Source organism: Stegastes partitus, unplaced genomic scaffold (assembly GCF_000690725.1).
Source record: "Stegastes partitus isolate 25-593 unplaced genomic scaffold, Stegastes_partitus-1.0.2 Scaffold360, whole genome shotgun sequence".
NCBI classification, from domain to species: domain Eukaryota; kingdom Metazoa; phylum Chordata; class Actinopteri; family Pomacentridae; genus Stegastes; species Stegastes partitus.
Genome location: NW_007578091.1, coordinates 332,237 through 350,083, shown reverse-complemented (window position 1 = coordinate 350,083; position 17,847 = coordinate 332,237). Strand labels below are relative to the sequence as shown.

General features: G+C 40.7%; 1 protein-coding gene across 1 annotated transcript in view; it reads left to right on the top strand.

Annotated features, from left to right (window-relative positions):
* Positions 1-4,906: 4,906 nt before the first annotated feature.
* The window catches only part of lrmp (lymphoid-restricted membrane protein), a 47,704-nt gene continuing 34,763 nt past the window's right edge, over positions 4,907-17,847 (top strand). Inside the window, exons 1-11 of the mRNA XM_008284476.1 lie at positions 4,907-5,611; positions 5,878-5,886; positions 6,850-6,960; positions 9,344-9,524; positions 14,344-14,402; positions 14,508-14,583; positions 14,978-15,136; positions 15,220-15,337; positions 17,105-17,155; positions 17,326-17,403; positions 17,647-17,703. Of these exons, the coding sequence (XP_008282698.1) occupies positions 4,924-5,611; positions 5,878-5,886; positions 6,850-6,960; positions 9,344-9,524; positions 14,344-14,402; positions 14,508-14,583; positions 14,978-15,136; positions 15,220-15,337; positions 17,105-17,155; positions 17,326-17,403; positions 17,647-17,703 (1,587 nt within the window). The 5' untranslated portion in view covers positions 4,907-4,923. The remainder of the gene's footprint in view (positions 5,612-5,877; positions 5,887-6,849; positions 6,961-9,343; positions 9,525-14,343; positions 14,403-14,507; positions 14,584-14,977; positions 15,137-15,219; positions 15,338-17,104; positions 17,156-17,325; positions 17,404-17,646; positions 17,704-17,847) is intronic.

The window sequence follows — 17,847 nt, the reverse complement described above, 5'->3', positions numbered from 1 at the left end:
ATCAAACCCAGTCCGGTTAATGTTTCAGCGACATGAAATGACACGAGCTGCTAACGTGGATGGAGGCTTCAGTTGAATATTGAGCTGGAGGGTAATCATTTCTTGCATTCTGATGAGTTTTGAGCCACTGATTTGGGCCTTTTCTGCATTTATTTCTGGTGTTAATGTCTTTATTCATGTTAGGGGGAAACACAAAATTCATGCACCAGGTGAAAAATCCAAAATATTATACAACATACATGGATCGAATTCTGTTTTTTTTCCTCCCATAATTTATACTCATATTTTATTTTACAGTTTAAAAAAAACAACAACTCTGCAATCCTGTGTCCATTAGTGAGGTTATAGACTCATATATGAGGCACCATATCATAAATAATAATAATAATAATAAACTTTATTTCTAGAGCACCTTTCTGAACCGGATTTATGAGGTAGTTCACACAAAAGAGCAACAATAAAACATTAACAAGCGACAATCAAAACATGAGAAAAGACACTATAACATCAGAAAAGACCGTATAAGACAGTATAAAATATTATATGTAAAAGCAGTTTTTGCAGCTTTTTAAACTGAGCCAGTAACTGAATTGACTGTATCTAATTAGGTAAACAGTGTCTTTCTTTGTTCTCTATATTTATTATTTTATTTTATTTTAGTTTTAGTTGAGGGCTACTTGTTTCTGAGACGCTATGAAAGTGAATAGAATACAAATATCCATCCATAGGAGCAGATTTTTGAGGGGATTTAAGAGATAATTCCTCCTAAATGTTTAGAACACATGCATTTGGGCCAGAAAGTTTCAAAACAATGTATAACCTTTTATAGGGCGTTCATGTAAACAGTAAACAAAAAGTTGATATATGTATATCCTCATTAAAAAAACACACACAGGCCTATTTTATATTATCAAAATATGACATCATCGAGTCGTTTTCCAGAACAGTGAAATGATTTCAGTGCTATTTAAAGCTGCTCTCATCTAAGAAACGACCTGAAATGAAAATCGACTCTTCTCTAGTGGTCAGGAGGGTAAATATGGGGGGCAATGGGGGCACATTACCCCAAATCACACCACATGATTCCTGTCAGAACAACAGTGTGAGTGATGTGATTGGAATGTGCGGAAAGTTTTGAACCTGCACCTTCAAAGTCCACGAGTTTCTAAGTTGTTTAAAATTAATTCATTTATCATTGACAGGAGTAGATGTACTTTGAAGGAGGTTACTTATTCCTCGAAGGAAAGACGCAAAAAGAGGACAGAAGATCGAATGTGCTGACTCATCGTGGGTAATCACAAATGAGAAAAGTGGATTTACAGCATATTGAAATATGGGAACTTCATGTATAATGCAGGCAAGTAGGAAAATAAAACATGCAAGTGAACACGTAGTGGATGGCAATAGCAATAACAAAAAAGGACTTTTAATACTTCTAAACAAGTAAATGAACTAAAACAAGAGCAGCCAGAAGGAAAATAAGATTAAATTAAAGGCCTGAATTGCACTAAGAATAAAAATGAGTCCAGCTTTAGATTGTTGTGCAGGTTATTCCAGGTTACAGGAGTTTTACAATTAATAAAACAGTTTTTTTTTAAAGCTCAGCAAGAACAACCTGCAATGCAACAGAGTAATGTGACATGTTGATAAGAGACTACATTTTAAAACAGCAGTGACTTAATAAAAAGGGCAGTAAGGGCCTTATAATGAAATGAAATGAAATGAAAAGAAATGAAATGAAAAATGAAAAATACTTTATTTATCCCAGAAGGGAAATTCAATATTGTAAAAAACTCGCTTTTTTTTTTTTGTCAATATAGCATATAATATTATATATATATTAAATAAAATGATTTTTTAGCATTCAGCTCACCAGTATCACCAGGGATAAGTCTTAATACAGAGTTTAGGAGTCACACCTGATGCATGGATCTATAAAATGTCACGGTAATCCAGTAAAAATAACAAATGAAAATAAAAAAAATGAATCAATGCAATGGAAAACGTGATTTATTCCTGCACAAGAAATCTTTTTTTTGTCAGAATTTAGCCACCAGTTTGGACACATGTTATTTAAACTCTTAGATTTTTCTCTATATGGCAAAGACCCTCTATCTGTATTAGGAATTAGTTTATGCTGATTGAATGCAACACAGCAGAGGATATCAGCATGCCTTACTGCCTTATATTCCATTATAGTCAAAGTCAAAGTTACTTTATTGTCAGTTCGACTTATAGTTTGATTTCTGTATTTAGCGCCTGAATTTTATGCTTTTATTAGGACATAGACACCAAAAAAAAATGATGCTAAAAACTCCCCAAATTGCATCAGAGTGCAGAAACTGCACAGTTCGTTGTTCCTGTGTGAGGTTCGGGCTGTTCCAGAGGGGGTGCTGTGCCCCCCTCCGGCCGCACGGAGGGGGTGCAGGCTCACTTCTCGCACTCGCCGTCTCGAGCGCTTCAGCAGCAGCACTGAGCTACCTGTGCGCGTGCTGTGTGTGCTCTGTGTGCTCGCGGACACTTGGACAAACATTTCGTCGTGGATATTTGCTCACAGAAGACCAGGCAAGGTAACAATAAATCTACATATTCCTCTGGATAAAAACAACAACAAGAAGAGCGAGAAACGCACAGAGGATGCATTTGTTTGTTTGTTTGTTTGTTTTAAACTTAAGGTGCATGTTTGTGTTTTCACACATTTGTGCTCGAGTCGGTGACGAAAAAACATTTCAGTGCCTCCTGTAGCTCAGCCGGATAATTTCATCTTCAAATGCGTTTTTAAAAATGTGCTTTTGTGTGCATGTGTGTCTCTAAAAAAATATTTTAATATCTTCTAAAATAATTGCGACGTTCTTTTTCAGTACAGTGAGGTGCTTTAGAGAAAAGCGACATATTTATTAGAAATATTAGAAATAAATGCGTTTAGTGTTCAGCAAAGCCTTGAATTAATTAGCTCGTTAGCACACCTGTAGCCTGGACAGGTGACTTGACAAAACCTTGAAAACTATCTTTGCATACTTCTGTGGACTCTTATGGTCACTAATTAAGCTCTTGGTGATATTATAATATCATACTCCATCTATTTGGCTTTTCTTTCTTTCCTTCTTCTGCTCCTGTTTTACATCCTGTCATTGAACCTGCCTCTAAATCTCATAACTAATTATGTCTATTTGGCATTAGGTGGCTTCAATTATCACATAAATGTTGTTTTAAATGATTGGCTACTCCATATTTCTCTCCAAAAATCCCAGATTCTGTGTATGTTAGGTTTTGTTTCCAGTTGCGATACTGATTATTAGTTATCGAGGAGCTGATATTTGATATTTGGGACTAATATGTTGTGTGAATTGCTGTAAAATTGAAACTAAGGGTGTCAAAATGCAGGATAACTCCATCTCTGACTCCAAAATCATATTAAAATGCCCTTTATCTTGCAAGTGTTTAATTAAAAACGAGCTTTTCAACATCTTTTCTTCAATGTTGAAAGCCGATTATGGCTTGATGTGAAGACTGACTCAGCAGATTGCAGGCATAAGGTGCAGCTTTTATGTGTTAAAGTTTTTAAAACCTGCTTAGTTAAGGGCAACGACAATGACGAGGTGAAAATTTCAAGTTTAGTCAAAGGTTTGGATTGTAAAATAAACCTGCTGGGTGTTTTTTCAGTGAATTATTCATATTAATGCTCGACTCCCTGCTTGGAAACGTTCAAACAAAAGTCCTCTTGAAGACAAGTGTGACTGGTTTAAGGACAAATAGAGCTTTTTTTTTACCCCTTTTACAGCAGATTGATAGCGAGGTGGAGTCAGACTATTCTACACACTTTTGTGTCAACGCTTCAGAATCTAGTTACGTAAGACTGCATGACGTGTTATCAGTCAGACAGCTGTGGGTGGGACGCTGCTTGAGACCTCAGATCACCTACTACAGATAGAGAGAGCCAATAAAGCTCATTTTAAATGGGTTTCAATACGTTTTTGAGTCACAAATTGCACTAATAGAAAGATTAGATTCAATAAATGCTAATTGGTCGACACAATCTTACTGTGTTGGGTCATTTTATCTCAAATCAAGTCTTTAAAGAGCTCCAAAAATGAAAAAATTAACAAAAATTACTTCCTTAATTATATTTGAGAACTATTTTTGAAACTCCAGAGCTCTTTTCTTCTATTCAGATTAGGCCCACAGTGGTACATTTTGTCATATTTGCTCAATCAGTTGTGAAAGTTCATTTTTGAGACCAGTTATGTCATAATTAAAAAGTATTATATGTTTTTGTTGGGTATTATTGTGACCTACAACCACAAATGGTTCAGAAAACATCCCCACTGGACTGCATTTTTCTTTTTTCTTTTTTTTTTTGGTTAATGTGTATTTTAAGACGGGACTTTCCACGACGACTTCAGTTTTCTTTTATATTTCAGCTCACCCGTAATTAGATTATTTGATCCACTTGTCCAATAATGCAGATTTTGAATCGATGTTATGATGAGAAATAACTGTAAAAATGTCAGGCTTTTATTTTTACTCTTTCCTGACACACTGTCATTCGAATGTAGCCTCAAATGTCAATGTGTAAAAATAGAAATGTGCTGAAATTGGATGTCAGGAAGCTCTTGATTTCTCAATCTAAAACTTCACAGATGCTGCTTTAGATAAGTGCAATTTTTCTTCACGCAGTTTCAAGCATATCAGAGATGCCTGAGCTCAAATTGTCCCAAAAAAACTGATGATTTGAAACCCTGTTCTTGCTAATTTTCTGCCTTTAGCCCATGTTGTTGGTCGTACCTACCATGACTTCCTCATTGTTTCTGTTTCGTTATGTTCTTTTGTCTCCATTTTTACCCAACCTCACTTGCGACACTGATCTTCTCCGCTTGTCTCAGACTTCAGCCTCTCCGCTCGCCAGGACGCCAGCTCTGCAGCATGGACTACTGCACGCCACAGCCGTCTCGCCGTCACAACCCCGTGGACAGCATCTGCCGCAAGCTGCAGACCATCCAGTGGCGCGGTGACCGGGAACCCAACTCGCCTTTCCAGATCCCCAAGCTCTCGTCCAGCAGCTACGACAGCCCCCAGTGCGGCCTCAGGCACAACCTGGAGGCCATCCTGAAGAAGGGCGCTCTCCACAGGGACGAGGGGGAGAGGGGGAAGGAGAGGGTGAGGGAGAAGGGCCGAGGGATCGGGATGCCGAGCTCCGCGGCTTCCCAGAGGAGCAGCCTGGGTCCATGTGTCCCTTCATCCAGCCCTTCCACCCCTTTGTGCAACGCTTCTTCCACGCCGGCCAACGTCACCTACACCATCACCAGCACCCTGGGGGAGAGGAGGGGCGCTGACGGGAGCGAGTTAAGACAAGCCAAGACATGGCAGAGGTACTGTTCGACCCCTACGAGCCAGCCAAAGGACTCCCCTTATTTTACGTTCACGCAAGGACCTCACTCGGTGCAGCCCGAGAGGCAGAGCGAGAGCCCTCCTTTGTCTCGCACCTTCACCCCGAGCCACGGCACGCTGTCCTACAACCTCAACTTCTGCTCTTCGGACATGATGAACTCCACCGAGTGCGAGCTGCCCTACCCGGCTCTGGTCGTGAAAAGGTTGTCCATGGGAGATGGAGGTAGGGAGCAGGGAAAATGATTTTATAAAACTGTGGGTTGTTAGGCGCCCGTGTAGCTCACCTATTTGACTAAAAACTCTGCACTCTTTAGTGCAGCTGTGAACCTGTTTGTGACTCTGCTGCAACCAACAGTCACATGACAACAATTCAAAACACTTAAGTGCAGGTTGTATCGAGCAGAGACAACACAAGTATGAAAAAGTAAATAAATGTAAGTAGTATGACGTATGCAGAATCGACCTATAAACAGGAGTTCCCAGATGTAGCGGTCGTGGGTTCGACTCGCGCTCATGACCCTTTGCTGCAGGTCTCTTCCCCCCTTTCCAGTCTATCTCTACTGCTCTACAATAACAGCAAAAGCCCCAAAAATACATTTAAAAAGCCCAAACTGTAGGTTGTTTAAACTGATCTTTCAACTTAGGACCTGGAGCAGTTTTTTTCTTCCCTTTCCACGAAGAAAGTTTGACTTAAGGGCAAAAAAAAGGGGTTTCACATCAGCAAAACCATCTTGTTTTGTTTTTTTTTTGTTGTTGTTTACATGACAAGTAAATATCATGTGCGCACCCATACGGTAGAGATGCATGATGCATACTTTATGTAATGATGCTCCTATAGAGTCCTCGCATTGTCTTTTGCTGAATGTTTCAATGCATCTTTGCAAAGCGCTGAAATTGAAATTGCTTCGCAGCCAGAAGGGGCAGATTATAGGGAGCTCTTTCAATGTACACATTCTTTTAAGGCTTAAAGAGGCTATTTGAGGTTTTGACTCTCGTGTTTCGTACGTCTCTGAAACTCTGAAAATCAATCGATAGATACTACCACAAAAAAAAAAGTGAGAAATGAGTGTAAAACGATGATCCAGCAGCTCATTTTTCACACAGTCGCTTCCAACAGGTGAGTCATTCTTGTCATTTTATCAGGTGACACTAACCAAGATTTTGTTGATTTTTGCTCCGAAACATTTTTCCAGTATTTCCTGTGATCATAGATTAAATGCTTTGAATAATAAAATAATGAAACAGAACAAACAGGGTAATAAATTTAGAAAGAAAAAGTTGTAGCTTGAAGCCTCCGTCTGATGTAAATTTGTGGTTTAACGCGTCCGGCCGTCGTACTGTTAACGTTGTTGCCGCCCCTGAAGGAAAACACATCATGTGCTTGCTTTTCTTGCCAACTCAATGCTCTCTTGTGTTTGCTGTTTGCCTGTCTGTGTGTGTTGCACATTCATGCTAATTCAGGACCTTCAGCCGCTTCAGAAACCAGGAAGGAGACGATGGCAGAAATCAGTCTGATCTGCGAGGAGAATCTGCTCGATACCATCTTCCACGCCTGTGACACTCAGCGCAGAGGTACGCCCACACGTCAGCTAACGACGAGGTCGCGCGTTAGACATCCAGCCGGCCGAATACGCAAACGACGACGAATTATAACTCGTCCTTGAGTGTGACGCCGTGTGTTGTTACTGTAGAAGGCTGAAGTGATTCCCTCTCAGAGTCATACAGGATCTCTTCTGTCTGCCTCTTGTGCTTCCTGTCAGTGGCAACGCAGATATTTTTTAATTTAATTTAACTCCAGTTCTTTGTTTTCTCAACATTTTTAAGCCTTTTCTGGGAGGAATCATGTTGTGCTGCAGACTTATAGAGTATTAAATCTTTAAAGCAGTAGGGAAAGGTGGTGATTATTGATTTTTGAAGGTGTTTTTTTTTTTTAATGTTTTTGATTATTATTCCAAAAGTTTCTTAACTATTGAGTTCTTTTTCTTTCTTTCTTCGACTTTACCTCTGAATCTCATCATAAGCAAGGTTGCAGTGTGTTCTTACGTTTGTGCTATTCGTCGGTCTATGTTTACGCAAAACAGATTCAGAGATTGTATTTAAGTTAAAATACAAATTATTGCATAGATCTTATGAAAAGCTAAACTAGGATTCAGCTTTTGGTTTCTGATTTAACCTTTTTTTTTAATCAAAGTATTGCTGTGGAAATTTAGCGGATTCCTATTTCAGCATTGTGTTTTATTGTTCATCAAACTGAACAGTTTTGGAGAATATTACTGTTTTTAAACATATAAAAATAGTCTTGGAGCCTTGCAGGTTGTTGTCCTTGAGTGAGAAACGTGCTCTTGGGTTGTGAAAGCTGTGGTCAAGACTTCTGTAACATGCGTTGTGCAACGTAGGGCGAAGGGGTGCACGACGGAGCAGGTAGCCAGGCTGGCTTTGCATCAGCTGGATTACAAAACCTAAAACCTGAAGCAGCAATAATGGAAAGCATGACAGTAGTTCTCAGTTTTTATTGTTGTCTTCGTCTGTTTCCGTGTGCATCCCATAAAAGGGACGTTTATGGCGCCATTTGACTCTTCTTCTGCATAAATGAACCAATCTGGTGTCACCTACTTCAGTCTAGAGGCTCTTATAATGGAAATATACACTGCAAGTGACGCAAGACAAGAATGCTGGTAGAAAACTGTTGTATTTATTTTAACATTTGGTACACTCTCGATACTGCTGCTTATTTCTAATGTGAAAGCTGAACATTAAAGCTGTGAAATTTCAAAGTTTGTACATTTAATCATGATCCTAAATAAGTGCATTTAGGCCTGATGCTATCACATAATGAAGAAGATGTAGACGTCACTTTAGTTTGTACCCAAATCAAAGTGAAATTAATGTTATTGATTGATAAATATGGTCAGACAAATCAGTTTCCTTGTTTGTGTTTTAATAGCTGCGGCACCTGCAGTGTAAAACTGGACCAAGCTTAAAAGCATATTTATGCATTTTCTGCATCAACAACTGAATGCACGTAGGTTCTCGTACCATTTGTGCTAAAGTAACTTCACAGCTTTGTTCGGTGGCATTACTGACGTAGAGCTCAACAGGTTTGCAGATATTTCCTCAATTGAGAATCTGCACCGCTCAGAGTGTGATCACGAAAAGAACTGGTGCTTCTTATAACTAGTTCGGCTCCAAAACTTTGACTAGAACCTCCTCTTTAGCATCTTGCAGGTTAAAAGAAATTCTGATAACTGTGGCTTTAGGCTCAACATACCTCGCTAACCCATTAATCTTGTTTTGTAAAAGCCCCCTCAGGCGTTGTGTATTTAAAATTTTTCGCTTGTGCTTGAAAAAATGCAAAAAGAAATGTGCAAACGTAAATATGCAAACAGGATAGTAGGTAAACCTTTAGTAATCCTGCAAAGGGAACAGTGCAAAGATGTCAGGAACATCAGGAGAAAGATAACATTAACATAAAATATACACGAATACTGATTTTGTGTGCAAAGAGAGCCCAGAATGCAACCAGAAATGTGCAAATAAAGAAGTAAAATACTGCAAAATGTGCGTAACTCGGAGCCTGCGATGGACTGTATTTGTTATTTTGTCATATTCTGATTGAATGCATTGTGTGTCAGAGCAGAAAAATTGTTTTTCAGCTGCTGTTCTGAAGCACTTCACATGAATGTGTGAAACCAACTGTACCAAAAAAAAAAAAGAAAAAGTTAACTCTGTCGCCATGGCTACTGCTTCTGCTGCCTACACCTATAACCGCGATTTGTCACAGCCTATCTGGGGGTGTTCAAATGAAGGAAGAGAGAAAAAAAAACCCACTGTAGTTGAAATGGACAAGAATGTTGTGAGGAAATGAACGAGCCTGCAAAGTAATGATCGCACACAAAGTAAACAAAATCACACACATGTGTTCTAACAAGACTAAACCGTCCCACAATCTTTCCAGGTAAAGTGTACGTTTCTCACATCGTCGACTACCTGCGACACACGACCAGTCGCAGCTCGGAGGACAGCGGGCTGGAGGAGCTCTGCAACATGCTGGACCCGGAGCACAAAGATGTCTCCATTGATCTGGACACGTATCACGCCGTCATGAGGGAGTGGATCGAAGACTGCCGCAACAACGGGTACTCTGTCATATTTACAAATGAGAATACTGAGGGTTTAGGTGGGGAAATCCAATTTTGTACACACATAGTTTGAGGTATAAACTCTTGGATTAATTGGTTGTTTAATAAGATACAAGCTTCATTTTAGGAGTCATATTTTGCATCTAATTTCAGTTGGAGGTTTTGAGCTTTCGTAGTGAAACTGGTGCAGTTTCAGAGGTGCAATGTTTTTAGGTAGAGTTATGAAAAATGCACAGTTTCCTGCAGTTTTTTTTTGCCAAAGTGACTCATGACAGGATTCCACTTTGATATCTTTTTGACAAACTTTCTTCCTTTCTACGTGGGCTAACGTTCTGATCTGCATTGCGAGTAAACGTTTTGTTAAATTGGCCTCCATTCGTTTGCGCTATTTTCAGCCTCGTGGCCCAAGAAGTCGAGCGTGTCGTGTCTCTTTGTAGCCTTTCAGAGGAGAGCAGCCACTCATACTTTCTGTTATGCAAGTTGACGTTGCGTGGGCGGGTTGTGAATCAGACGAGACGTTAGTGGTGAGAATTTTTTTTTTTTTTGAGAAGTTTTAGCAGAATTTAACAACGTCACTTTGTGTCCCTCACCTCTGCTTTGATTATTCTTTAACTCTCAGCACAGCCATTAGGAAAATACGCAGATCCCAGTAGTTTAGTTAAATCTTAAACCAAGGTGTTGTCTTTAGGAAATCGCCATTTACCGCAGGCGGAAACTGTCAAAACGGAAAGAATTGTGGGATTTCCAAGTTTCAGAGGACTCTTGAACAAATCATGAGTGACAGTTCAATCAGGGGAAACAACTAAATCTGAACTTTACATTTTTATATTTTATTGAAATCACATAATTCTTCATGTCTCATTTTTTTTAAAATGCCAAAAGAAATAAACAGTTTGCAGTAAACAGATCGAGTAAAAAGCTAAAAATTCTGCACAACTGTGAAGCTGTTAGCTGCTACAAACAAAAAACTCAGGGACTTTACGGCTGAACGTGGAGCGGATAGCAGAGAAACAAATAAAAATGCAAGTAGTAAAATATCTATATGTAGAATCGTTTTTTTTTTTTTTAAACAAGAATTAGTAACACCTGGAGACACTTCCAAAATGTTGTACATGTTGATTCCAGGTTTCTTTTTTAAAAAATCTGAAAAATTCAACTTTTCTTTCTTAGGATTTATGGCAGGGGTGTCGAATCCTGGTCCTCGAGGGCCACAATCCTGATTCAAACGATCAGCTCATCATCAAGCTCTGCAGAAGCCTGATAACGATCCTGATCGTTTGAATCAGGTGTGTTGGAAGAGGGAAACATCTAAAACATGTAGGACTGCAGCCCTCGAGGACCAGGATTCGACACCCGTGATTTATGGTATTATTAGGTGTCATTCTGAAAAAATAATTACATTTTTTATAAAATAGTTTTTGCTGTTTCCATAGAGGTGCAGGATTTTATATTGCAGTAAAGAAAGAGAATAAATCTGTGAAGATTCTCAGTCATCCAGGTCATGGTTATTCTCTACAATTTCTACAATTCTACTATTTCATTTGCCGGCAGACGCTTTTATCCAAAGCGATGCACGTCTGAGAGCAGATGCAACACAAGCAAGGATCTAGTCAGGAGAAAAACAATCTAGATAAGTGCCATAGAGCAAGTTCAAGTGTGATAGGGCGGTGATGCCAACAGCAGGCTGTGTGGGAGGTAATAGGATTTTTTATTTTTTGTTTTTTGTTTCTTGTTTGTCTGTTTTCGGCCTGTCAAATGCAAAGTGAAGAGCTGGGTCTTTAGTCTTTTCTTATAGACTGAGAGGGAGCCAGCAGATTGAACAGAGTTTGGTGGCTCCTTCCACCAGCGCAGAACCACAGAGCAGAAGAGTCTAGCCATCGACCTCGGGATCTGAATGAGATCTACACCCACTATTCTCTATTCTCGTAGATTAATCTTGCTTGAGTTCCTTGAAGACGTTTCACCTCTCATCCAAGAGGCTTCATCAGTTCTGACCGACTGGCAGAAGAAAAGACCAAGAAGCTAAACAACATGGTCGTCCCCTTATGTTGCAGGAGTTTCTGAAAAGCTCAGGAGGATTTTTAACAAACACATTCCAGTACAATTCAAGCACACCCTGAGACAGAAACTGGACACGACACCAAGACATAAGCAAAGCAACGTGGTGTACGCAGTCCAGTGCAGCGAGGAATGCCCAGACCTGGACATCGGGGAGACTAAACATGGTTCAGCACAGAAGAGCCACCTCCTCAGGACAGGACTCAGCAGTCCACCTACATCTCAAGGACAAAGGACACTCATTGGAGGACAACAACGTACAGATTTTGGTGAGGGAGGACGGATGCTTTGAGAGATCCATGTCAAACTGGAAAGACCATCCCTCAACAGAGGTGGAGATCTGAGGCATCACCTCTCACCTGTTTACAATCCAGTCCTAAGATCTCTCCCCAGGAAGATGAAACCACATTCACACCTCGCTACAAAAGACCATAACAAACCCCTTTGTGGCAGGAGGAGCACTGACAACCCACATAACAAGGGGGAGGAGCAACAAACCCCCAGTTGAAACCAAAACTCAGGTGTTAATGGATCCTTTAGGATGTAAGCATCTGGAACTCCCAACTAGTCAGTCAGAACTGATGAAGCCTCTTGGATGAGAGGTGAAACGTCTTCAAGGAACTCAAGCAGGTCCAGTTGCTACGATTAATCCACGAGAATAAAGAAAGAGAATAGCGAGTAAAAATGTGATGGAATCAAAAAAAACTGCCTAGAGTTCAGAGAGTTATTAATAAATTGCATGTATGTATTCTGCAATTGATGACATTTTGACAAACCTGTGAGGGACGATGCGACTTCAGTTCATAANCTCTAAATGTGGCCCTGTGATAGACTGGTGACCTGTCCAGGGTGTCTCCTGCCTTCACCCTAAGTCGGCTGGGATAGACTCCAGCCCCCCCGCGACCCTAATGAGGATTAAGCGGTGTATAGATAATGGATGGATTTTTAAAAAAATAGTTTGTGCTGTTTCCATAGAAGTGCAGGATTTTATATTGCAGTGAAGAAAGAGAACAGGTCTGTGAAGATTCTCAGTCATCCAGGTCATGGTTATTCTCTACAATTTCTACAATTCTACTATTTCTTTTGCCGGCAGACGCTTTCATCCAAAGCGATGCACGTCTGAGAGCAGATACAACACAAGCAAGGATCTAGTCAGGAGAAAACAATCTAGATAAGTGCCATAGAAAAAGTTCAAGTGTGATAGGGCGTTGATGCCAACAGCAGGCTGTGTGGGAGGTAATAGGATTTTTTTTGTTTTGTTTTTTGTTTGTTGTTTGTCTGTTTTCGGGCTGTCAAATGCAAAGTGAAGAGCTGGTCTTTAGTCTTTTCTTATAGGCTGAGAGGGAGTCAGCAGATTGAACAGAGTTTAGTGACTCGTTCCACCAGCGTGGAACCACAGAGAAGAGTCTAGCCATCGACCTCGGGATCCGAATGAGATCTACACTCATTATTCTCTATTCTCGTGGATTAATCTTGCTCGAGTTCCTTGAAGACGTTTCACCTCTCATCCAAGAGGCTCCATCAGTTCTGACCGACTGGCAGAAGAAAAGACCAAGAAGCTAAACAACATAGTCGTCCCCTTATGTTGCAGGAGTTTCTGAAAAGCTCGGGAGGATTTTTAACAAACACATTCCAGTGCACTTCAAGCCCATCAACACCCTCAGACAGAAACTGGACGAGACACCAAGACACAATCAAAGCAACGTGGTGGACGCAGTCCAGTGCAGTGAGGAATGCCCAGACCTGTACATCGGGGAGACTAAACATGGTTCAGCACAGAAGAGCCACCTCCTCAGGACAGGACTCATCAGTCCACCTACATCTCAAGGACCAAGGACACTCATTGGAGGACAACAACGTACAGATTTTGGCCTGCAGGGAGGACAGATGGTTTGAGAGAGGGGTGAAAGAAGCCATCTAATGTCAAACTGGAAAGACCATCCCTTAACAGAGGTGGAGGTCTGAGGCATCATCTCTCACCTGTTTACAATCCAGTCCTAATGTCTCTCCCCAGGAAGATGAAACCACATTCACACTGAGCCACAAAAGACCCTAACGAACCCCTTTGTGGCAGGGGGAGCATTAACGACTCACATGACGAGGATGAGGAGCAACAAACCCCCAGTTTATGGCTCCTTTAGGATATAAGTATGTGGAACTCCCAACTAGTCAGTCAGAACTGATGAAGCCTGTTGGATGAGAGGTGGAACGTCTTCAAGGAACTCAAGCAAGTCCAGTTGCTACGATTAATCCACGAGAACAGAGAAAGAGAACAATGAGTAAAAATGTGACGGAATCAAACAATGCTCAGAAACTGCCTGGAGTTCAGAGAGTTATTAATAAATTGTATGTATGTATTCTGCAATTGATGACATTTTGACAAACCTGTGAGGGACGATGCGACTTCAGTTCATAATTTTCAGAGCTATGACTGTATTTTGTAATCATGCTTCCCGTTACGAACACGCCAAAGGGTCTCTCCATCAAATGTAGGCAAAATGTGCTCACATGCTAACGTTTATGAATATTTATTATCGAATAAAACAACTTTTAAATGAGTGTAAATCTGTCTGTCCTGTGCTGCCAGAGCATATGTGTTCATCCATAGAGTGTCAGACTGAGCTGAGAGCTGCCAGTTATCAAAAAGTTCCAACATGTTTTCAAGAGTCCAGCCGGACTGGTGCAGTGGAACAACTGCCAGATTTGTGGGACAGATCTCTTACTTTCTGCATTTTAAAATTTCTCTGTTTTGCTTCAGAGATGAGTCTGTCGACGACCTCACGCAGGACTCGGTGAAGCTCAGAGACAGCCTGTCTGGTGAATATATAATATAATGGCTCATATGTTTGCTTTTCATTTCCTGGTGTTGTACATGCATCCGATTGCATCCAATTAAAACTTGAATCTTTTTTTTTTTTCCAGCCAAGAGGTCCATGCTGCTCAATATGACCTCAGGAAGCTTGGAGGCCTTCGGAGGGGAAGCGTCCAGAGCAGAATTGTAAGTGATGCATGAAATAGTCTGATTTTTGTTTGCATTTGTGTAAACCTGCAGCACAGTTTGTGTCTGTGACCGCCCACACACGCCTTTGAAGCTAAGTTGCATTATGCCCATATGTTTATTTATGTTTATATATGTACATTTTCTACTTTATGTTGTGTGAGATTTTAGATGTGCAAGTCATTTTTTGCACACTGTATATATTTTATTACATTATAAATCTACATTTTTGCATTTTTGTGTCCTATACTGTATATTTTTCATATTACAAATGTTTTTATTGCCTTCCTTTAAGTCTTCTGTGAATAATTGTTGGGTCAGGTGTGGCTTCTTGACTGTATGATTGCAGCTTTAAATGAGCTCCCGTCTCTCTCTGTTTACGTTTTCCCCTCAGCGAAACATCAGAGCTGGTGTACTGTGTCGCTGACCTCCAGATGAGCAACCAGAAGCTCCAGGAGGAGGTGAGGAAGCTGAAGCAGGCGGTGGAGGGGATGGAGGAGAGCAACCAGAAGCTCGCCGAGGAGAACGAGGACCTACGCGTTCAGGCCAGAGTGTACGACGCTCACAGCTGACGCGCAAACACGCCGAGTGCTGTGTTTTCTGTACGCATTTTCACCTGCGTTTGTCCTCTCACAGCAACCAGCAGCTGGCACAGAAGGAGAAGATGCTGAAGGAGGAGGTGGAAGAGATGAAAGCCACTCTGAGCTGCACAGAGGAAGGCAGAGCTCGAGCCTCCGCGCACAGCAAACACGTGGTCAGTCCAGAGTCCTGTAAAATACAACCATGTACTGTTTTTCTCTGTCGTGTTGCATTGCCACAGATTTATATGCAAGTGTGCATCCTTTGTGAAACAGTTTACATGAAGCCCACTGCTTTGATTTGTAGTTTAGATGGGTTGCAGAAAGTTGACATTTTCTTATAAAGGCTATTTATTTTAGATATGCAAGTTATCTTCTGCACACCATATTTTCCACATCATACATCTTCTACATTCAGACCCACTGCATATTTTCTGTACTGTATATTTTGCACATCACCATATTTCTTCTTACTTGCTCTAAATCTTAAGTAGGTTTAGCTCTTCTGTGAATAGCTGCTGTCCCGAAAGTTGCTTTATGTTCACGTATATCATTGCAGTCTTACACTCCCAATGACTCCCATAACTCTTGATTTTCTGTGCTGGAATCTAGGACCTTTAATTAAAGGTCTTCTGGAAATATGATCAAATCTGACGGGTCAAAAATATGCATGCAGCAATGCTAAGATTTGGTTGAATGTCCACTTTCAACTTGGTGCTTTTGGTTTCCGTCCACAAGCTTCTGGTTGAATCTTTGACTTTCCTCCTGACAGAATCGGTGCAGTTAAGCTAAATTTGTTGGCACAGATTTGTTTTTTCATTCAAGTTAACAGGTTCTCGATGGGGTTTAAGTCAGGGCTTTGGGGGGGAGCAGTCGAAAATCTTAATTCTAGTCTGATTTATTCATTTCTTTCCATTTCTGGAAGACTTGTCGTAGATTTATGAAGGAACCAAAAGTGATTGTTTTTGTTTGTGTGTGACAAAGACGCATGAGTTTTAGTGATGTCTTGATGGAAATGTAAGAGTCATAGGTGTCATTGAAAACTCAAGACTGCCATGATATGCATGGTGTATATAAACTTCTGTTGACAACTGTAAGGTTTGTAGTTGAGTGCAGGACTGGATTTGGGATTAAGATTGGTGAGATCAAGCACAAATCTTTCAGAAGTTGGCAGTTTTAACTTTTAAACTTTTAAAAACTAAACTGCAAGTCTCTGGATTTTGCATTAAACACAAGGTTGGAGTCAACAAGGTTGAAAAGACGATTAAAGCAGGTTTTTGCGATACAACGACAACACAAGCCAAATGAGCAGAGTGTTGATATAGAGCAGGTACCTCTGGGTTGAGGCGACACCTGCTTCATTCTCGCCGGTTAAAGCGGGAACGGCACGTCACACACGATTCATTCAAGAATCGTCACAACTGTTTTTACAGTTTCTGGCTCTGATAGATGTTTTCATTCTGCAGATTTTTTTTGTTTTGAGGATAATAGTGGAATAATCAAGGATCTTTAGAATTTAAAAAAGGTTTATATGGAGAGTAAAAGGAGAAATATCTGTCTAATTAAATCAGAGATGAGAGAGTCAAAGTTACAGTCTGTTGAATACTGCCATCAAAAGGTTGGTTTTACAGTTTCTGGCTATGATAAATGGTGTTTTTTTGGAGACTTAGAGTTTCAGAGAGTTGATGTGCAGAGCTCTAATGCAGGCTTTATGGAGACAAATGGTTATACAGTATATCTAACATACTATTTAGTTCATAAAATTGTTGTGCACCTCAAATGTGCACCTCAAATGTGCAAGCTGTCTACAAGTCCAGATCCCAAATCTGGACATGTTCAAACTGTTCCACACAAGATTTTAATGCACCAACACTCAGAGTGTAATAGAGCAGAAGATCAGGATGAGCTATGTGCATTATATTGATTGATTTCCTTCTTTTCAGGAGAGAGAAAACCAGAGTCTCATTGCCAAGATCGCTGCTCTTCAGGAAGAGGTACTGAACCCGACCTTTGGCAGCAGAACAGTAAAAATCTGTGACTTCACAGGCGTCAGTCGACCTCGCCGATACATTTGTAGATTTGTTAAGAGAGTTTATTTCTGCAACTTTGCCGGTGAGAGGATGTGACCAGCCGCTCTGACTCTGCCTCTCTGACGGCTTCCCAGAACTTCAAGGTCACCATGGAGACGGACGAGCTTCAGAAGAGGATAACGGAGCTGTGTGACATTAACGCTGACCTTCAGGTACCTTTGCTGTCCGACCACGATCCTTTTTTTATATTTTGCTTGGTTATTACATCCCTGCCCTCTCGCGCGGCGCCCTTCTCTTATTCCGTTTCCCGTCGCCTCGGGCGCTTTTTTGAATCTGCCTTTTCTTTTCTTCAAACTGTGACCTTCTAATTGAAAGTCTGCCTCAGCCGTGTTAAAAATACTGTGTCGCCGCGCTTTCTTTGTGTGGTTATGTAACTGCTCTTTCCCCGTCCTCAGGTGCAAATTCACTCTTTTGATGCGGTCGTTAGTGAAAAGGAAGCTGCGATACTAGAGGTCAGTGCCTTGGCTTGTTTAATTATCCGTTTTTTTTTGCTGCTGCGTTGGAGCTATTTGTTGCAGCTCTGATCATCCTTCACCTGAAATTACGTGAACGCATTCACAGTTTTTTTAATTGCTTCAACTGCTGAGTTTCACTCC